The sequence below is a fragment of the Piliocolobus tephrosceles genome, chromosome 7 (assembly GCF_002776525.5).
Source record: "Piliocolobus tephrosceles isolate RC106 chromosome 7, ASM277652v3, whole genome shotgun sequence".
Taxonomy (NCBI): Eukaryota; Metazoa; Chordata; class Mammalia; order Primates; family Cercopithecidae; genus Piliocolobus; species Piliocolobus tephrosceles.
In genome coordinates this window covers 68,105,813-68,129,333 of record NC_045440.1, presented here as the reverse complement: position 1 = coordinate 68,129,333, position 23,521 = coordinate 68,105,813, and the positions used below count along the sequence as shown (strand labels likewise).

The 23,521-nt window shown below is 37.0% G+C and overlaps 1 protein-coding gene across 11 annotated transcripts in view; it reads right to left on the bottom strand.

Moving 5' to 3' along the window:
* The window catches only part of CSPP1 (centrosome and spindle pole associated protein 1), a 134,172-nt gene that overhangs the window by 103,365 nt on the left and 7,286 nt on the right, over positions 1-23,521 (bottom strand). For 8 of the 11 annotated variants that reach the window (XM_023222303.1, XM_023222301.1, XM_023222307.1 and 5 more), the window contains exons 2-5: positions 18,281-18,389; positions 16,063-16,162; positions 6,728-6,831; positions 979-1,059 (exon numbers count right to left, since the gene is read on the bottom strand). In XM_023222303.1, the coding sequence (XP_023078071.1) occupies positions 979-1,059; positions 6,728-6,831; positions 16,063-16,162; positions 18,281-18,379 (384 nt within the window). In that variant the 5' untranslated portion in view covers positions 18,380-18,389. The remainder of the gene's footprint in view (positions 1-978; positions 1,060-6,727; positions 6,832-16,062; positions 16,163-18,280; positions 18,390-23,521) is intronic. The other 3 variants (XM_023222304.1, XM_023222308.1, XM_026455051.1) reach the window with 1 other exon arrangement.

Genomic DNA, 23,521 nt, shown 5'->3' with positions numbered 1-23,521 from the left:
TTATAATGAAATGTTCTGTTAAAACGCAAATATGTAAGATTAGAAAATGTTCTTAAATTTTAACATTTCCCGTGCCACTAAAACAACACAATCTAAAAAAGTATTAAAGAAACTAGGTCAGCCAGGTGCAGTGGCTCACGCCTGTAACATCAGTACTTTGGGAGGCTGAGGCGGGTGGATCATGAGGTCAGGAGTTCGACACCAGTCTGGCCAACATTGTGACACTCCACCTCTATTAAAAATACAAAAAATTAGCCAGGCATGATGGCAGGCACCTGTAATCCTGCCTCCAGCTACTCAGGAGGCTGAGGCAGGAAAATCACTTGAACTGGGGAGGCGGAGGTTGCAGTGAGCCAAGACTGTGCCACTGCACTCCAGCCTGGGCGACAGGGCAATACTTTGTCTCAAAAACAAACAAAAAAAAAGAAACTAGGTCTGTGTTTTGAAATTTATTAACTGTTCATTTTGTCTTATATACTATTTCATGATCTCTGATATACTCTGGTGAGACTGAGTCACTATGAGAGGTGTACCGTGCTTTATCACTTTCACCACGAAGGAATATGCACGTGTATTAATGGAGCGACAGAATCACGCATTCAAAGAACCTTTACCCACACCCGATATAAAAGCTCACTATAATTTCACATCCACTCATTCCAATAACTGTTACATAGCATAAATTTTACAGTCAGAAACCCATGGTGAAAAAAATGAATTCTGAATATTCAGTTAAGTATAACTGAATACAGCAACAGAATCAACATATTAAAGAAATAATTATATGGTTACAAATGTGTTCAAGAAAATTTTTTTAAACAGCATAAACATGACTCCATGGATTTTTGAAAAAGAAATATATTCAAGTATGGGGAAATGATGTGATCTTCCATTTGTATTTAAATCAGCAGGATGTTCTTTTATGATTTTGATTCCTCTGAAAACTGCTACTCACAATAACTACTCCTATCCACCTACCTTAGCAGATAACCTCTCACCAAGAGGAAGAGAAACTCCCAAAGTAGATCGATCTGTTTCACTCGTAGATAGAAAATTTGTCTGTATATATACACATTAAAAAAATACATTACCTAATTGCCTTTATAAAATATGTTGCATAAATGTGTCTTTGCATTCTATATTCTAAACTAGTATTACATTACGCAGAGCAAACGAATGAAATGGAATGAAGATAGAAACTACAAATCTATACAGACCATACCAAAAGCATTTGAAAAAAGAGAATTTTCTTCCAATCAACAACTTCTTGAAAGGGAAAATCAAGCCTTAATTTTCATATATATATGTCTATTGATTCAAGATGATTAGAAGCATGAAGAAAAACTTTCCCAATTTATATTCGTCTTCTAAGCACATACTCTTCATTATCAGTGCTCTACTCTTTTTGTTCTCAAGGCAAATTTAAACTTCCTCACAAATATCTTAATGCATGCCACAACAGTTTTTTTCTATTTTTCCTATAATTATGTGAGTGAATATCTACTGAAATGCCAATAGATATAAACTATGAATGTTGTTTATGTGTTCCTCCAATCTTGTTCATTAAGCATTTAAGTAATGCAGTGTAGTAGAGGCAGCATCAGACTAGTAGTCAAAAGACCTAGGATCTACGAATAGCCCAAGCACTGATTAGTTGTATAACACTGAGGAAGTCACTTAACTTCTCTGACAGACACTTTCTTCTGTAAAATGAGAATAGTACCTGCTCTGCCTACCTACCAAAGCTGGTATAAGGATGAAGGAGGATAAAAAATATAAAATCCCTTTGAAAGCTGTAAAGCAAATACAAAGGACTGGTTTAAAAAAAAAAAAAGACACATGATCCCCAACTGGTAAAAAAATACATATGATCTCCAACTTTCTGGTACTGTTACTTAGTAGTCAAATAATTTGGAATAATGTACTTCACTTCACTTCACTTCAGTTTCCTTGTCTGTAAAACAGAAATAATGTCATCTACACATCACTAGGTTATAAGGATTAAATCAATCAATAATTGTCAACCTGCCTAATTCCATGTCTTTTACTTATTCACTAAACAAGCAATTAGCAACCATCTAATACTATGCAGGTACTATTTTCAGATGGTAGGGATACAAATATATTTTCCCTATATTCAAGGGATTTACAATTCAGTTGCAGAAACAGACATGTACGCAAATAACCACAAAACAATGTATTAACTACTACAATAGCGTTGTATTCAAAACATTATGGAAAGAGAGTAATTAGCAAAACTCAGTGATTAATAAAGTTTCATTAAATCTGGCCAGGCAGGGTGGCTCATGTCTGTAATCCTAGCAGGTTGGGAGGTCGAGGCAGGTGGATCACTTGAGCTCAGGAGTTTGGACCAGCCTGGGCAACAGGGCGAAACCCCGTCTCTACTAAAAACACAAAAAATTAGCCGGGCTTGGGGCCACGCGCCTGTAGTCCCAGCTACTTGGGAGGCTAAGGCAGGAGAATCCCCTGAACCTGCGAAGTGGAGTTTTCAGTGAGCCAAGATCAGCACCACTGCACTCTAGCCTGGGTGATAGAGTGAGATTCTGTCTCAAAAATAAATAAATAAAGTGTCATTAAATCTGAATTTACGAATGAGTTGTGCTACAAAAGCTAATTTGAAAGTTGGCTGTATGGAACTCTAAACTTACCTGACAAGGAAAAAATAAGACACATGACCAGATCCCTGAGTGATTTTACCTCCTATATACTGAAGTACATTATAAACCTAATTATTTTGTAGACTTATAAATGCATGAAAAACCCATTCACAGTTCCAACCAGGAAGATAGATTTAACATCCTCACTCCTTCATTGGGCAATTTCCCATTCCAAACATGGGTCAAGAATGATGTTTGAAATTTTCAATAAAATGAAAAGAATAAACAATAACAACAACATAGGCTGGGAGTGGTGGCTCATGTCTGTAATCCCAGCACTTTGGGAGGCCAAGGCAGAAGGGACACTTGAGCCCAAGAGTTCGAGATCAGTTTGGGTATTTAAAAAAACAACAAAAAAACTTTTTTTTTTTTTAATTACACTATCAAAAAAAAAATTTCTAATTCTTAAAAAAGAACAACATAGTGAGTTTTTTCAAAAAGCTAAATTTTAATCATTCATTCATTCACTCATTCATTCAATAAATACTGAGTGCCTACCATGTGCCCAAACTCTCTGATACATCTGGGACTGAAAAAAACAAAGATTCCTGCCCTCCAAAAGCATACATTCAAGCTGGGGAAAATGAAAAAGAAATAATAAACATAATGAGAAGTAATTATACAGCATGCTAGAAGGTAATAATTACTGTGACAAAAAGGAAATTAAAAGGACAGGCTACAGATAGTGCAGGTTTATCAGGCATGAGGGTGGGAAGAACAAAAATCAAGAATTCTCTTTTGGACATGGTCTACATGAGGTATTAGGTAGATTTCAAAGTGAAAATGTCAATTATGCAGCCAGCTAGAAAAGTCTGAAGTTCAGGATGGAGGTCTGGGCTGGAGATATTAATTAACTGGCTCAATTTAAAAACTGTTCCCCTGAGAACATGTCTTTTCTGTGTTTAGACGGTCGAGCATCTTTTATCCTAAAAACAGGAAATCATCTCTGGGCAGGAAGGGCTCAGGAAAAAAAAATTAATTAAAAGAGGAAAAAAGATGGTAATTGTTAACTCTTCTTGGCAAAATTAAAAGATTTGATTTGATTTTCTTTTTTTAACTCATATATCCACGCAATCCAAGTCTGGAAGCCACAAGAGATACGAGTGGGACTTGGAAACCATACATATTTCAGGGGGTCCAGGAAGCTGTAGTCAGCTCCCTATATTCTGTGTAGTTTTATTTTTCTCTTGCTTTCCCTTCCATTCCCACCTTCTCAAATGTGAACAAAAGACTCTCTCTAATTTTAAGGAAATACTGCTCCTCTACAAGACTATATTCTTTTTTCTTTTTTTTTTCTTTCTTTTTTTTGAGATGGAGTCTCACTCTGTCGCCCAGGCTGGAGTGCGGTGGCCTGATTTCAGCTCACTGCAAGCTCCGCCTCGGGGGTTCACGCCATTCTCCTGCCTCAGTCTCCCGAGTAACTGGGACTACAGGCGCCTGCCACCACACCAGGCTAATTTTTTTGTATTTTTAGTAGAGACGGGGTTTCACCATGTTAGCCAGGATGGTCTCGATCTCCTGACCTCATGATCCGCCCACCTCTGCCTCCCAAAGTGCTGGGATTACACGCGTGAGCCACCATGCCTGGCTGACTATATTCTTAATAATCTAAAAAACTGGCCAGGTGCGGTGGCTCATGCCTGTAATCCTAGCACTTTAGGAGGCTGAAGTGGGCAGATCACAAGGTCAGGAGTTTGAGACCAGACTGGCCAATAAGGTGAAACCCCAGCTCTACTAAAAACACGAAAAAATTAGCCGGGCGTGGTGGTGAATGCCTGTAGTCCCAGCTACTCAGGAAGCTGAGGCAGAAGAATCGCTTGAACTCGGGAGATGGAGATTGCAGTGAGCCAAGATCGTACCACTGCACTCCAGCCTGGGCGACAGAGCAAGACTCTGTCTCAGGGAAAAAAAAAAAAAAACACACACACACACAAACAAATAAAAAAATCTAAAAAAAACTCCTTCACATCCCTTTGAATTTAAAGATTTGTACTTTCATGAAGGCAATTTCTTCTTATGTCCCTCACCACTATCTTTTTAAAAAATCTTACCTAGGGAGTAATGCAAAACCTACAAGAGAAAATAGTAGATATCTGATACCAGAAGAAAACTCCACCCAATAAGAAGACGTAGTGAAGGGGAAGATAATGAGGTATAAGCCCAGGGAGTCAGGCTGGAACATGAAAGACATGTGCCATGCTAAGGAATTTGAATTTTTATCCTGGAGTGAAAATTAGCGCAAGGAAATCAGTTAACAAGTTGAGCAGCAATTTAAGACAATAAGATGACAGTCTCTACATGCAGAACTAACTGTCCTAAAACACAGTTACCATGCTCTTCACAGGCTATTTAAGAAAGTCTGATGCTTATCACTGCCTATCACATATAACCAGTTAAAAATCCACTGCCTTCTAATTTGATCCTATCCTATACACATCGTTATTTCTTACTACTCTCAAAAAGAATGATACCCTGACCCAGTCAGGATGGTAAAGTTAATATGCCTCATTCATACAAAGCTAAAGTCTACCCTCTAGGTCCCCCTTTACTCTATGCTCTCCATCTGAAAAACTTTCTCGCTTCGATTCTCTCTCTAGATCATCCAAATTTAGATTAACTCACAAAATAGAAATTCCCACTATGAGGACTTTCTTGATCATATATCCTTCCTGTAGTTACCACTCTATGAATTGTATGAATGCTATCTCTATAACTACATTCTAAGCCTCTTGAAGACAGGATGCATACCTGATACATCTTCATAATAAGTGTTTAAAATACATTAGTTGAATGGTGAATCCGTGAGATTCTTTTTAAAACCAGTTTTGTAAAACCATAAACTGTTTCCCTTTGTTTTCCAACATAAATGGACAAATGTAATTTACAGATTTTGGTGCAAAAACAGAGTAATCCAAATTCTGATAACATGTAGTTCAAATATCTTGAATATTCTACTACTCTATTAATCTTACTGTGATTAGCATAGAGAAACGAAAAATTGCATGCTGAAAACAGACTTAACTGCAGAATATTCATAAAGAACGCATAAGAAAGCAATAAACACAAACGCAAAGCAGGAATCAAAAGTAATGACTATATTAACAGAAAATTATAATGTGTACGCTGTCATCTGCTAAAAGCAAGAATACAAAGTGGTGCCATTCAAACATCTCAAAATCACAAATGAACCCGTTTTCCTAATTGGTTTGAATCTCATAAATGCAAACAATTGCAAGCTACTAGATCACAAAAAAAAAAAAGAGAGAGAAAGAAAAAACTGAAGGAGGACATTTTGCAGACAACCCTACCTTTCTTTTCCCTTGTGTAATGCCCTAAAGTCAAGGGAAACAAACCATTGACAAAGTGTATTGAGTCAAAGTTCATTCTCTCCGTGTGTAAATCAGAATAAATAAGAGACAGTTTGTACATTTTGAACAAACATAAAGCAGTAAAAAATTAAAGAATATCTTGAGATCACAAGAAACATCATGATTGTTTATAATAATTTTATAACCTAAATTTAAAACTTACAATAAACTTTTACGTCAGCCATTATATAATTTAACAAAAATACTAAAGAGTTCTACTAAGTAAAACATGAGATCATAAAACAAAAGCTTTAGTGGCTAAATAATTAAATGTAATTTTATAAGCTTGGCTCATAGGAAAACAATTAGCAACTAGAACTCTACATGTCATTTTAATACATAGTTGGGGGGTGTAGAAGAGTGGGAAACCATGATTGAACTACTTCAAACCATGACAACTTTACAGAAAACATGAAAAACCATAATTAACGATCTCACTTAAAATTAGAATCCACTACCTTAGTCAAAAGGTCAAAAGTCTGTATTATTTTATGGCGCCAGTTCTCATCAATATTTTTTCTCTATCAATGTCATATATGCCACTGAACTTTGACTATAATACTACTTTGCTAGCACTACTGAAAACCTAAACATTAACACTTATGACTAATACCTTATGAAAACAAATTTAGGAGCTGAATTCTGAAACATTAAACCCAACTCATTAATAGAACTCGTTACCTGAGTAAGATAACGTCTGTAATCTTGCCGCAATTCTTCTTTTAATTTATGTTTCTTCTGTTCATAGTCATCCCCAAGTGGTAAACTTAATCCATAATCAATTCCTAGAAAAAAAAAACTTCTTAGTATAATTCATTTTCAAACCAGTCTCAAAGTTCTACTTCCTATAACAAAGCACAGTAAGAAGGAACATAATTATACTGATTCTGAGACTAGGATTAGGGTAAGTTTTTTACTAAAATGTCTCAATAGATAATACATTCACATAATCAAAAATATTATCAAAAATATCATTCTCATCCATGAGCCCTAGTCACCCTGTTCTCCTGTCCAGAACAACAAACATTGTTATTTCTTGTCTCCATGCAGAGAATGTTTTAATGCATCTATAAACAGATACTTTGATATTATCATATACATATTTATATGCATGTGTGCATTACATTTACTTTTCCCCCATTAAGGTAAGTAGTCTAGCATTGTTTGGCATCTTGCTTTCTCAAGAACAGCAAAATTAAAGAAAAGCTAATTATCTTTACTTCTTAACTTAATATATAATAATTTCTATAAAAATAAATGCCAACAACAATTTTAATGCATCATTTTCAGTCTAAGAAAACCAGTAACATGATTTTCTTAGCATACAAGAATATCGTTAATATAACATGTTTCTGAGAAAATATTATTAGGGCCATGTGTTGCTTAGGATGACATTTCTTTTTTTTTTTTTTTTTAGTTTTCTATCAAAGAGCATTCAGATAGGATGAAATTCCTAAAAACTTCTGAAGTTAAACCACTTCTGATTTCATAAAAATGGATATTAATTTTTATTGTGGTAAAATATATATAATATAAAACCTACCATTTTAATCATTTCAAACATACAATCCAGTGGCATTAAGTACATTCACAATATTGTACAATCATCACCACTATCCATTTCCAGAATTTTTTCATCATCCCAAACAGAAACTCCGTAAATGCATGTTAATTCTTGAAGAAAAACTTCGAATTTGAGTAGTATTTCCTTACAAAAATTTAAAAATCAAATTACATTTAGGGATGATGATGATGATGACTGTACAGCTTGTAAATATACTAAAAACCATTGAATTGTAGACTTTAAATAGGTATATGTTATGGTATATAAACTGTATCTCAAGAAAGCTATCAAAATTCAAATTATATACTTTTCAAATCTTCAATAATAAAATACTATGTCAAGAAGCATAGACATTAGATGAGTATTTAGATTTCTGAAGCTTCATTCCTTTTTTAGTCCTACCATACACATAATACTATAGTATTAAAAAATTATCATTTCTAAACAAAATAAAACTTGTCCTTTTTTTTTTTTTTTTTTTTGAGACAGGGTCTTGCTCTGTCACCCAGGCTTGAGTGCAGTGGCGTAATCACGGCACAATGCAGCCTCAACCTCCTGGCCTCAAGCAATCCTTCCATCTAAGCCTCCTGAGTAGCCAAGACCACAGGCATGAACCACTACGCCCGGCCAAAACTTTCGTTAAAGATTCAGCTATGAGCACTACAGATGAAATAAAATTTGACTGTAGCTTATAAACTGATATAAAAAATCACCATTTGTGCCTTATTTCTCACAATGTAGCTGAATGATGGGAACTTTTCAAGAATGTGTCATATCACTGCTTTACTACATCACTGAAACATTTCAGGCAGGGAAAAGGCCAGCGTAATATAAACATAAGTGGATGTTTATGGATTCTTACAGAATACTAAAATCCACTAACCGCTATCAACACTGGAATTCTCTTGATAAACATTTCTGGCCTATTTAACTTTTTGATGATAGAGGGTATAACAGAGGATTCCTTAGGGACACCTCTTACACATGCTTCTAACTCTCTTCCAAAAGAAACTAAAGCATTCCATATGCTAGGAATTTTAAATCATCCTAGAAAGGAACTGTTTCCTCTTGAAGGAATCTAAACCTTTTTTTAAAGATACAGAATTTAAGCCTAAGGAGAGAAAGTTTCGATTCTCATGTTCAGAATGGAACATCATATATAAAACTAAACTATAAAATCTATGAAGGCAAGGTCCATGCGCTATTCAATTTTATAATGCTGGCACATAACTTTAACCCCAGAAAATGTTCATCGAATAAATCTACAAATGAATATATACATGAGTGCCTGAGCCAGAGAAAGAAATGAGAAAAGGTGAGGGGAAACAATATACTATACTTAATATTCCATTTCTCCTGTTAGCGGTCTGACTGCATAGAGAGAGGTAGTTACCAAAGTTACATATCACTTGTCACACAGGGTCACAATGGATGTTCTATTGTGCCAAGGAGAAAAAGACAACAATGCTGTCAGGATGATGCCAACACACTGCCTTCCCATCCAGGAACAAGCAATTTACAAATTTACAAAAAGCAGATGTTTAAGGTGGCTTTTACTGCTGTTTTTCAATTCTACTTGGTGGGTTTATGTGGAAGAATGGAAAGAAAAACATAATTCATTTTCATTTAAATTATTACTCATATATATATATATTTTGAGACGAAGTCTCGCTCTGTTGCCCAGGTTAGCGTGCAGTGGCGCAATCTTGGCTCACTGCAACCTCCGCCTCCTGGGTTCAAGTGATTCTCCTGCTTCAGCCTCTCAAGTAGCTGGAACTACAGGCGCCTGCCACCCCTGGCTAATTTCCGTATTTTTAGTGGAGACAGGGTTTCACCATATTGGCCAGGCTGGTCTCAAACTCCTGACCTCATGATCCGCCCACCTCGGCCTCTCAAAATGCTGGGATTACAGGCATCAGCCACTGCACCCAGCCTATTATTCATATTAAGTTAAAGTTTTATTTACTAAGAGTATTTGTTTTTCACTATTAATTCAAATAGTATTGTAAAATTATCTTAACAGACAAGTAACAATATATAATCCCTTCTGAGTTATTTATAACTTTATTAATTTAATGTTTATAGTCAACAGAAAACACTAACTTTTTAATTCTTATTTTTGTCGTCTTATACCATTTTATGGCGTTAGAGCTAAGTCACAGATATAAAATTAGGAACTGTATAGAACAATGTAAATATCCTATTCTTTTAAACCATGCATTAACAATAACATCTCAATTGACTTAATGAGCTAAGGAACATGGTGAGGCTTACTTATTGGGCTGTTGTCTTCTGGTGGATCTAGTAGCAAGTAAAGCATTCGTGTCATTTTAGGGTCATTTGAAGTGATGTCACTTCATCAAGTATAACATCAATGACCCTAAGATAGTTAACATTATACTTCAGAACCATAGTAATTAGAAGTATTTGGTTTCTATAGCAAACCAAATACTTCTAATTGTATATTACATAATTTATGTAATTGTGGCTTACATAAAATACTTAAGACTAAAGTATATAACTTCTTTAAAATTAACTTACCTTCTAACAGAGCATTCATCTATGAAACAAATTACCATGGAACTTTTACTTTCTTTTCGTTATTATACTACCATGAAAAAGCATTATGTAAAAATAATCGAAAGACAAATTATAGGACATAATAATAGGCCTTTACATAATGGGTGACTTGCAACGAGATGTGACTAATTGGGGAGACACTGCATTCTTAAATTACAGCTAAAAAGGTATTACTACAAGGACCCATTTGACTCATACAAAATGAATAAAAACTGTAGAAGAGTATCTGTGATTTAGTTTACAACAGGATAAACCTAAGACAAAGAGGACTGATAATTAAAACTATAAGCCTGGTGCTGTGGGTCACGCCTGTAATCCCAGCACCTTGGGAGGCCGAAGTGGGTGGACTACTTGAGGTAAGGAGTTCGAGACCAGCCTGACCAAGATAGTGAAACCCCGTCTCTATGAAAAGCACAAAAAAAGTAGCTGGGTGTGGTGGCAGGCACCTGTAATCCCAGCTACTCAAGAAGCTGAGGCAGGAGAATCACTTGAACCCAGGAGGCAGAGGTTGCAGTGAGCCGAGACAGCACCACTGCACTTCGGCCTGGGCAACAGAGCGAGACTCTGCCTCAAAACAAATAATTAAAACTACAATTAGACAGATGCAGGGGCACAAACCTATAGTCTCAACTACTTAGGAGCCAGAGAAAGGAGGATCGTTTGAATCCAAGAGTTCAAAACAAGCCTGGGCAACATAGCAAGACTCTCTCTCTACAAAAAATTTAAAAATTAGTCGGGCATGGTGGCCTAAGCCTGTAGTCCTAGCTAGTCGAGAGGCTGAGGCAGGCAGATCCCCAGAGCCCAGGAGTTTTAAGCTACAGTAAGCTATTATGGTGCCACTGCACACCAGCCTGGAATGACAGCAAGATCCTCTCCCTTAAAAAAACTGTTTAGGGAGATAAAAGATCTTTTATAGATCACTTTTAGGTGACTTTCTCTTAATATTACTAGTATCTGAGTTATTCTGACAAACTCCTTATTAAAGACATTGTTTCATTAGCTTATATGAACTAAATCATGTACATCCTATATGTAATAAAAAAAAAAAACTGGACTATTACTTTCTCTTGGCTTGGAAAAGAAAAAAGAAAAAAAATTGAATGGCCTTTGCCTCTATTTCCTGGGAAGCAACCTCTAAATCCTTAAAATTTTCCACACAATGGGAATGTCTTTATTATTCACGGTGGGCACCTTGGACCACACCTAATAGTTTACACTAACAAGGTAAATCATTGTGAGCCCCTAGTGGGTTTGACCTTAAAATTTACCAGATGATGGGAACGTCTTTATTATTCACAGTGGGTACCCTGGACCACACCTAACATTTATACTAACAAAGTCAATCATTGTGAACCCCCAGAGAGTTTACACTACAGAGATGACAAAAATGGGAATTGGTCAGGCCAGAAAAACCAACCATGTGATTTCAGGGTTGGACATTTGTGCCATGTGACATCAGCCAAGCCTAAGGGGAATGAATGTAGCAGGGCTAGAGATCAAGCCAAGGAGCAATGATTCAACCAATCATTCCTACATAAGGAAAATCCAGTAAAAACTCTGGACACTCAGGCTCAGGTGAGGCTAGTTGGCAATATGCTGTATCCTGTCACATACTGATGTGCCAGGAGGGTAATGTCTCCCTGAGACTAACAGATACTTCATGTTTGGACCCTCCCAGACCTTACTCTATTTGTCTCTCCCTTTGGCTGGTTCAGATTTGTATACTTATGCTATAAAACTGTGACCATTAAGTATAGCACTTTCTTGAGTTCTGTGAGTCATTCTTATGAATTATTGAACTTGAGGGGATAGGGGAAACCCCCAAATTTATAGCCAGATGGTCAGACCTGAGGGTGTCCTGGTGACCCTTGAATTTGCAACTGGAGTCTCAAGTGAAGGCAGTCTTGTGGAGGCCTATGCCCTTAACCTGTGAAGTCTGGTCCAAGTCACTGTAATGCTACCTTGAATCCTTTTATGAAAGGTATAAATGGTGGTATAAAGAGTCACATGGAATTAACCACGAATATCATCAGTACCTAACAGAAAAGAATTTATAAAATCATAGTGTTGTATGATAGTTGTACTATGAGCTATCAAAGATTGTTTTCATTGGATAAAATGAGTATGTGCAGTTTATATATCACTGATTACTACACTATGCTTAATTACTTATTCAAACTATGATATTACAGTGCTTTAAGTAAATACCTCATTTCCAAATTTGACCTACATTAGACCTGTTTTTTATAATTCCTAAATGAGACCACTTAAGGGAAAACCCTTAGTTGCCAAATAATTTTACATTTTTCCCAGTGTGAGAAACTATGTATTTGACTGAATTTTAAAGCCACAATTAATCAAGCAGGAAGTCAGTAACTAAATGCTTCTGCAGTATAAAATTAGTCAAATTATATATTGTTCTTTAATAAAATTCCATGTGCATCAAAAATTATTAATTATGGCTTCAGATGGCAATGGAAGAAGCATTCCATGAAAATTAAAGTCAACACACCGAAGAGAATTGGTTTTGTTTTTGCAATGGGGACATTAATTCGTTGGTTTAAAACATCTTTTCCAAGCAGTAAGTGCTGCACACTGTGCTAGGCAGTGGAAATACAATGGGAGGCAAGTTAGCATGTCACTGTGGTACAAAAGAGAAGCTGAATCAGTTCAAAACTACTCTTCAAAATGAAAACCAATCCTCTAGAAGCACATGACAGGATTGACCAACCCAATCTAGCAGAAGGAATAAGATGGAACATTTATCATATAAGAAAAAAAGAAGTCATCAAAGGGTTTGAAGCAGAGACTAATATGATCAGATTTGTTTTATGCAAATACATAAAAAACATACAGAGATGTGGTAGAGGGGGCTAGACTGTAAAACAAAACAACCACCAAAAACACTAGGAAGCTTTTACAAAAAGCTTACAGACAACAGAGGCCTGCATAAAAGTCAGTGGGATTACAGCCGAGTGACCTTATTTGAGATTTACGCATCAGAATCAACTAGACTTGTGTAACTGCTTGACACAGGAGACAGGAGAAGACAGGAATCAAGGATGACTAGGCAGCCAGCTCAGTGAGATGGGGAGCACTTGAAAGTTTGACAAGAGTATAAGTTACTTTTGCAAATTTTGATTTTGAGCCCATGCCATACATGACCATACAAGTACAGATGTCCAATAGAAAATCAGACATATGGGTCAAGTTCGCAATAGAACCTAGGACTGGGATAAAGATTCAGAAGTCATGAACACACTAATAGTAAATAAAGGCCTGTGAGCGGATATGGACACTCAGGGAGTGTATAAGATGAGAAGTCGGCCTAGGTCAGAGGCCCAAATAACACCAATTAATGAAAAGGCAGAGGTCACCATCTTTTAGTTATACTTTTAGCTCTCCATCATATGTGAATGTAATGATCAAAGAATAATTCCTAAGACAATTCAAAAACCTACATTTTGTTTTTTAAATTGAGATGGAGTCTCTCTGTCGCCCAGGCTGGAATGCAGGGGCACAATCTTGGCTCACAGCAACCTCCACCTCCTAGGTTCAAGTGATCCTCCCACCTCGGCCTCCCAAGTAGCTAGGATTATAGGCTTGCGCCACCATGCTGGGCTAATTTTTTTGTATTTTTAGTAGAGACGGGGTTTCACCATGTTGGCCAGGCTGGTCTTGAACTCCTGACCTCAAATGATCTGCTGGCCTTGGCCTCCCAAAGTGTTGGGATTACGTGAGCCACCATGCCCAGCCCGAAAAACTACTTTTAAAAAGATGGAAGGCCAGGCACAAGTGGCTCACACCTGTAATTCCAGAATTTTGGGAGGCCAAGGCAGGCGGATGGCTTGAGCTAGGGAGTTCGAGACCAGCCTGGGCAACACAGCGAAACACCACCTCTACAGAAAATATATGTATATATAAAAAAGTCAGCCGGCATGGTAGTGCTCACCTGTAGTCTCAGCTACTTGGAGGCTGAGGAGGGAGGATGAATCACTTAAGCCTGGAAAGTGCAGGTTGCAGTGAGCCAAGATTATGCCACTGCACTCCAGCCTGGGTGACAGATTAAGACCCTGTCTCAAAAAAAAAAAAAAAAAAAAGACGTAAAGGAGAAAAAGAAATTAATATTTATTGTGTACCAATTATGTGCCAGCCATCTTTTCACGTATTTAACTTTCACCCATAATGACTTTTTGAGATAGATGTCATAAGGAAACAAAGTTTAGCTCCGGACAGGTCATAAAGGCGCCACAGCCCAATCCAAAGCAAGGTGTAACCCTAGAATTTAAAAGGGATTCTGTCGAACCTTAGCGACCTTAGTGCTTGAGATAACCTACTATTAAACTTTTAAAAAATTACCTCTTGGAATAATTAAAATTTAGATTCATAAAAATATAGGGCTGGAAGATAATCAAACTTATTTCACAGAAAAAAAATTGCAAGCCTTAGAGATTAAAAATTTTTACCAATATATAATGCTTTAGTTCACTCATGTTATATATTAATAATTTATAAGAGATTCAAAATGGAAAGTTATCTGTATATCTGATATTAAAAGTAGGGCACTCACTTTGAGCTATTTGTCCAATGGAGAGACAAAGCTTACTAACTATTCAGTTTCTTGGCTGCCATCCCCTTGTATCCACTGGCACACAACAATTTAGGCGTATACCTACAGCCATGAAAAGCTGTCCATTTGAGAACAATGCTTTATCCAAATGAACTTATCATAGTTGACTTTCTTTTTGTGAAAAAGTTTGTCATCATCAGTAAATCACAAAATGCACATTAAAAATATTCATACAGATCGGGCACAGTGGCTCACGCCTATAACCCCAGCACTTTGGGAGGCCGAGGCGGGTGGGCAGATCACCTGAGGTCAGGAGTTCGAGACCAGCCTGGCCAACATGGCGAAACCCTGTCTCTACCAAAAATATAAAAAATTAGCTGAGTGTGGTGGCACGCGCCTGTAATCTCAGCTACTTGAGAGGCTAGGACAGGAGAATCGCCTGAACCTGGGAGGAGGTGGAGGTCGCAGTGAGCCGAGATCGTGCCACTGCACTCCAGCCTGGGCAACAGGGCCAGACTCAGCCTTGGGGGGAAAAAAAAAATACATATATATATATATATATTCACACAGACTGGGCACAGTGGCTCAGGCCTATAATCGTAGTATTTCGGGAGGCCGAGGCAGGAGGATTGCTTGAACCCAGGAGTTCAAGGTAACACTGAACTATGATCATGCCACTGCACTCCAGCCTGGGTGAGAGAGACCCTGTATTTAATAAATAAACAAAAATTTTTACATATTCATACATTTTCTTTTTTAAAAATGTATACCTACCAACAAGCCAAAATGTGGTAAAAAGTTTCCAAATATTTTCATACCATACCATAATCAAAGCATTAGTATGGCTACAGTATTAACTTCTTTACAACTCCAACATGATCATCAATAATTAAAGTAGTCTTTCACTAAACAGCATTTTGTACCCTTTAAGCACATTTCTTTAATTTTTAAATAAGCAAGTTCACCATTTTCAGTCAACAAATAAAAGTTTCTCTTCTCTCTCTCTCTCCCTCACACACACACACGCAAATTCCTTTCAAAGTTTTCAATTTTTAAGTTATGTTATACACACCTAAGTCTATAAGTTCCACAAATCATAACTAATGCAGTATCACATAAAACAAGTACAAAGTTTTCAGTATGAGTTCTATTTCATATGTAGACCATATTGACTTATATAAGATTCCAGAAAGAAAAATTACTAGGATTCCAAATAAATCTTTTTTTCTGACAAGACAAATCTCTTTCAGAAGAGCCCACTAAGAACATCTTAAAATAAGTTTAGCACATCTAATGACATACCTAAGGAACCCCTGGTCTGTTGACTATTTGGTGGTATGTTTTCCTTAGCCATAGAGATCAGTATCTTACTGTTTTCAGAAAGCTTCTCTGACATCTTGCCCTGAAAGAGACATAAAGTTTACAAAAGCAAAGGGGAAAAAAAAAAAAAACATGAAATATACAACCCACCTCAAATTTTAATTAAACAGCTTGATGAAATTACACAGTACATCATAGAAGAAACTAAGTGTAAGGTTTGAAGAATTAACCAAAGGTATTTTGATTTTATAACAGATATTCTAATATTTAACTCACTCACTTACCAACAAATATTTACTGAGTTCCCATTAAGTGCCAAACATTTTGTCAAGCATTGAAAGTATAGGAGTTTTAAAAAATACAAGAATTTCTGCCATCATGAAGCTTATAAACTATTGGGGGGACACATAATTAACTCATGATTAGATTACGTGATATGTAGACAGTGGCAGCAAGGTGTTATGGGATAAGAAAACAGATTACGGAGGCCCAGAAATGGTGGGGGAGGGACTACAAGGCCTCACTGAGCAGGTGATACTTGAACTAAGACTTAAAATTATTTATGTACAAATTAATATCAGAAATTATAACAAAACTGTCTTTAAAGCTATGTACTCCAAATTATGTAACTCCAAAGCCATAAGCTGGTCCTAAATACTGGAGAGTGGTTAAGAGATAGACTCTGGAGCTGCATAAAGGTTCTACTCCTGAATCCACCACTGTGTGGACCTGGACAAATTACTTAACTCCTGTGAGCTTCACTTTCTTAATCCATAAAACAAAAAAATTTCACCTACTTAACAGGGATATTATGATTAAATAAAATGACACATATAAAGTCCTTGGCATTCCTGGTACATGACAGGTTATTATGAAAGAAAGGCAACCTATTATGCTGGTTCCGAGGACAAGCACTAGAGCCAGGCTGCCAGGGATCAAAGCCTAGTTCCACCAACTCTACTGGCTTTAGTCTCATTACTTAACTTGCCTCAGTTTACTCATCTGGAAAATTACAAAAACAGCACTTACCTCATAGATTACTGTGAAATATAACCTCTTAAGAATATGCCTTGTCCATAGCTAGTACTCAATAAATGTTAGCCATGTAAGTAAAATCGTAATTAGGACATCTATAGTATTTGTCATCTCAGCCAAGATACCTTTGTCCAGGACAAATGCTAAACCAGAAAAAAACACTGGACAACAGGTATACCAGGATCATCTTGAACAAACCAATATATATGGTGACTTTCATTATGATGAACCATATGGCACAGATTAAACTACATGCTGTATCTTATTACACACACTGAGCCCTGAGAAGGTGCCACAACACTCTAATCAGTGCTGTATTCTCAGAGCTTAGCATAGTACCTAACACAATCTCAGTAAGTATTTGCTAAATGGATAAATCAGTTTCACCTAAACAATGAAAGCTTTAAGAAAGCCTTTCAGATTAAGAAACAATTATTTTAGGCTGGGTGCAGTGGCTCACGCCTGTAATCTTAGCACTTTGGGAGGCCGAGGTGGGTGGATCTCGAGGTCAGGACTTCAAGACCAGCCTGGCCAACATAGGGAAACCCCAATTCTACTAAAAATACAAAAATTAGCCAGGCATAGTGGCGGGCACCTATAGTCCCAGCTACTCATGAGGCTGAGGCAGAAGAATCACTTGAGCCTGGGAGGCGGAGGTTGTGGTGAGCTGAGATCACACCACTACAGCCAGGCCAACAGAGCGAGACTCTATCTCAAAAAATAAAAAGCAATTATTTTAAGAAATTTGTATTAAGAAATACAAATAGTACGAAATAAATTAATAAACTCACTTTTGCAGATTTCAAAAAAACTTTTTAAACTAATTAAATTGAATTTTTTCACACAGACCATAAGAACTTGCTTTTACAACTATTCTGTTTATGTTGCAGAAGTTCTTTGTAATGGAACTGGTCTCATAATCATTTTATAAACCAAATAACTCTTCAACAAGAGGTAAGAGAAACACTGTGAGATATAAACCACCACAAAATAAAAACTGCATTCAAAATTACTGCAATCTTGTCTGGAGTTAGGCTCCCAGAATGACAGCATAGTACGAAACAGAAGATTCTCACTCATAGAATAGGATGTTTTGCATTTACACAGGAGTAATCTCCATAGACAATTATAATAAAACATGTTCAAAGAAAATTATTAAGTTTACCTTCATTTCCATGTAAGGTGGATCACTTTCCAACTCTGCTTTGTCTTTGGCCAATTTGGCTTTTCGCTCTTCGATAAATTCATCCAAATTATCAGCCATTTTGCAGATTCTTTTAAAAAAATTTCAATGAGCATATCTGTATCACAGTATTTTTAGCCTAATTATCAACATGTAGACTTAGCCCACATTTAGTTTTCAATCTCACTTATCAAATTGAGAAATTCAAACTTAAGACTGATCATAAATATGCCTGCCTACTGCCTCTCCCAACTTCCCCAAAAAGCCTACAATATACTTTAAAATATCTGAAATAAAAAGAAAATGAAAAACTACCACCACCCTCCATATACACCCCCTCCCCAGCAAAAAACAAAGGCAAGCAAACAAAAAGCTCTTTAAATCCTTAAGCCAAAGCACTTTAAAATTAAATAAATAAATAAAATAAAAAGTTGTTTTTAACTATTGGGAGATAATTTCTGACTTACAGAGAAGTTACAGTAATAATACCAAGAACACACAAAGATTCTTTATTAATTCCCTATTAAGATTTTGCTCCACTTGCTTCATCCTTTGCTTGTGCACACAAGGTCATTCTCTCCATACACACAATTTTTTCTAAAATTATTCAGAGAATAAAAGTACATATATCAGAGCCCTTTGCCCCTAAGCTCTTCAGTGTGTGTGTCTTAAGAATTGGGTTATTTTCTTAAACAACCTCAACATAATTATCAACTTTCGTAACACTGATTTTTTAATCTATTGTCCACATTCCACTTTTCTCAACTGACTCAATAGCAGCCTTTAGAGCCTATTTTTCTCTAATTCAGGACCCCATCTAAGTTAAGTATCGACTGCATTTCCCTGTTGTATCTCTTTTGCCTTATTTAATTTGGAATATCTATCTCTACCATCTTTTTGTCTTTTACCAATTTACACAGGTAAAATAATCCTGTGTAATAGAACATCCTTTTCAATAGAACATCCCTTATCTGGGGTGTGCCTGATGTTTCTTCATGACTAAATTTAGATTATGCATTCTCACCAGATATGTTAGGTGAAATTTCAAGGTGTCACAAAGAGAAGGCACATGATATTTACCTGCCCCTCGTTAGTGATGTTATTTTTTGATCATATGGTCAAGATGTTGTCTAATTTCTGAACTGCTAAACTGTTCCTCAAAGTATAAAGTACCATATTACATTCCAATGTATAAGAATGTATGTGGGTTGTAATGACAATTGCAATTTCTACACATTCTTGCCAAGGTGTGATATTTTCAGTCATTTTTATCTTAGTCATTCTATTGTGTATTTAGTGGCATCTCTGTGAGGTTTTAATCTGCATTTCTCTGAGAACTATGATGTTGAGCATCTTTTCATCTATTTATTTACCATACATATAATCATTGGGAAAGTGTCTACTCAGGTTTGCCCTTTTGTTAAAATTAGCTTTTCTTTCTTTTCTTTTCTTTTTTTTTTTTTTTTTTTTGAGACAGGCTCTCACGTTGTTTCCCAGGCTGGAGTGCAGTGTTGCCATCATAGTGTACCTTCTGCCTTGAACTCCTGGGCTCAAGCAATCCTTCCAACTCAGCCTCCTGAACAGCTAGGACTATAGGCAAGCACCACCATCCCCAGATAGTTTTTCCATTTGTTTGTTTATTGCAGACACAGGATCTCACTATGTTGCCCAGGCTGGAGTGGCATAATCACAGCTCAATGTTACCCATTCAATTCCTGGACTCAAGTGATACTCCTGCCTCAGCCTCCTGAAGTGTTTGGACTATAGGCATGAGCCACGAAGCCCAGCAGGTTGTTTTATTACCATTAAATTGTAAGATTTCTTTATATATACTTGATAAAAGTCCTTTATTAAACTTGCTTTATTTTTACAAAGCATTATTTTACAAAACTTGCTTTGTAAAAATATTTTCTGCCAATTTGTGCTTTGTAAGTTTTCTTGATATATTTTTAACAGTGAAAGTTTTTAATTTTTTTTTTTTTTGAGACGGAGTCTCGCTGTGTTGCCCAGGCTGGAGTGCAGTGGCCAGATCTCAGCTCACTGCAAGCTCCGCCTCCCGGGTTCACGCCATTCTCCCGCCTCAGCCTCCGAGTAGCTGGGACTACAGGCGCCCGCCACCACGTCCGGCTAATTTTTTGTATTTTTAGTAGAGACGGGGTTTCACCATGTTAGCCAGGATGGTCTGGATCTCCTGACCTCGTGATCCACCCACCTCGGCCTCCCAAAGTGCTGGGATTACAGGCTTGAGCCACCGCGCCCGGCCGAAAGTTTTTAATTTTTATCAAGTCCAATTTAACCATTTTTTCATCAGTTTTTTAATTTATTGTTTGTACTTTTTGTGTCCTATCTAAAAAAAAAAATTTTTTTTTTTTTGAGACGGAGTCCTGCTCTGTCACCCAGGCTGGAGTACAGTAACGCAATCTCGGCTCACTGTAGCCTCCGCCTCTCGGGTTCAAGCAATTCTCCTGCCTCAGCCTCCTGAGTAGCTGGGACTATAGGCGCATGCCACCACGCCAGGCTAATTTTTTTGTATTTTTAGTAGAGATGGGGTTTCACCATGTTAGCCAGGATGGTCTCGATCTCCTGATCTCGTGATCCGCCTGCCCCGGCCTCCCAAAGTGCTGGGATTACAGGCGTGAGCCACTGTGTCCAGCTAAAAAAAAATCTTTGCCTAAACCAAGATCACAAATATTTTCTTTTATGTTTCCTTTTAGAAGTTTTTAGTTTTTTCTCTTACATTTAAGTCTATGATCCATTCAAAGTTAATTTTTGCAAATCTTTAAGGGTCAAGACTCAACTTTTTTGCATATGAATAGAGTATTCCAGCACCATTTTTTGAAAGGACTAATCTTTCTTCATTTAACCTAGAATTTTTTTCCAAACACATCTTCCAAAGTCCCATGAAAGTTAGCATCTAATTGGGTACGTAGAAAAAAAAGAAGCCACTGATGATCAATGTTTTAAGGCCTGGAAGCTAAATGTGGATAGAACCTTGGACAGAAGTAAGTCAGAGCAAGTTGGAAGATTTAGAAAGGTTTGGTTTACATATGTTAAAAAGTTGGAGCCAGTAAGATGTGCTACTGGAAATTTCCAGTAGATGATTAGAAATTTAAGATTCAAATTCAAGAAAATGAACTACATTAACTATGAATTTTAAAGATAACAGTTGAAGCCGCAGTAAATGAGCACAGGCAGGGAAAAAGAGAGATAACCCAGAACTAAACAACAGCCAATGTTCACTTGACGGAGTGACAGAAGAATTGAAGCTGGGAAAAAAAAAAAAAGAAGGAATAATTACATAATAATTAAAACAGGGACATGAAACAAACCCAATCAGCATAATTAGTTGAGGAAAAGAGGAGAGATACAAAATAGAACTAGTGAACAATATCAAACGCAAGCAAGTTAAAGAAAAAAAGCATCCACTGAACTTAATGTTTGGGACAATAATAATTTGTAAAATATATATATATATATATATATATATATATACACACACACATAATTGTAGAAATCAGGCTTTACCTAAAAGAATATGTTGAAACTTATAACTGGTAAACAGTACCTAATGTAAACTTCATGCTATTATTTACTACTAAACGAAACACTGATTTTAAAACGTAGCTTTAGGCTGGGCTTGGTGGCTCACACTTGTAATCCCAGCACTTTGAGAGGCCAAGGTGGGATCACTTGAGCACAGGAGGTCAAGACCAGCGTGGGAAACATAGTAAGATCTCGTCTCTACTAAAAATAAAAAGAATTAGCCAGGCATGGTGGTGCATCCTGTCGTCTCAGCTACTGGGGAAGCTGAGGCAGGAGGACTGGATCACTTGAACCCAGGAGATCAAGGCTACAGTGAGCTTATGAGCATGCCACTGTACTCCAGCCTGGGCAACAAAGCAAGACCCCATCTCAAAAAAAAAAAATTAAAAATAAAAAAAAATATATATTTACATATATAGTTATAGCAAAATATATTTCAAATCAACAAAAGTTGATATATTCTGGCCAATTTCTTTTGTTGTTTTTTGTTTTTTAGAGATGAGGTCTCGCTCTGCTGCCCAGGCTGGTATGCAGTGGCATGATCATAGTTCACTGTAACTTTGAACTCCTAAGCTCAAGTGATCCTCCCACCTTGGCCACCAGAATCACTGGGATTGTAACTGCCAGCCACCACACTCAGCTTATTTCAGCATTTTTTTTTTTAAGACAGAGTCTCGCTCTGTCACCTAGGCTGGAGCGCAGTGGTGCAATCTTGGCTCACTGCAAGCTCCACCTCCTGGGTTCACGCCATTCTCCTGCCTCAGCCTCCCGAGTAGCTGAGACTACAGGTGCCCGCCACCATGCCCAGCTAATTTTTTTGTATTATTAGTAGAGACAGGGTTTCACTGTGTTAGCCAGGATGGTCTCTAGCTCCTGACCTCATGATCCGCCTGCCTCAGCCTCCCAAAGTGCTGGGATTACAGGCATGAGCCATCATGCCTGGCCTATTTCAGCCATTTTTAATTTGCTAATAGTCACAAAAGATTCTTCCTAAATCTTTCTGAAACAAAGATTTCCTAAATCCTAAAAATTCTGAACAACTCAACAGCAAACAAGTTATCATGTTTAAAAAAATCAATCCCTAAAATCCTCTAATCTTCCTAAATATTCTATGTCTTGAAAGGAATAAAATGATGAGATAATGCATATATTTTGCTATAGAATTTTGCACAGAATTTAAACAGAAATGTCATTTATCTAGGCTGGGGGCAGTGGCTCACGCTTGTAATTCCAACACTTTGGGAGGCTGAGGCAGGTGGATCACCTGAGGTCAGGAGTTCGAGACCAGCCTGGCCAACATGGCGAAACCCCATCTCTACTGAAAATACAAAAATTAGCCAGGCATGGTGGTGTGAACCTGTAATCCCAGCTACTAGGGGACACTGAGGCAGGAGAATTGCTTGAACCAGGTAGATGGAGGTTGCAGTGAGCCGAGAGCATGCCACTCCACTCCAGTCTGGGCAACAGAGTGAGACTCCGTCTTAAAAAAAAAAAAAAAAAGAAAGAAATGTCATTTATCTAAAAAGAAAAAAAAGCAGTAACATGCCACCTTCACACGGAACTAAGGTTTCCATACAACCTATTAACAATTATTAACATGTTCATTTACATGTTGGTCTAACCAGGCTGTGAAAGATCTCCCTTTTGAATTTATAGATGCTTATATTTATCTTTACTGTA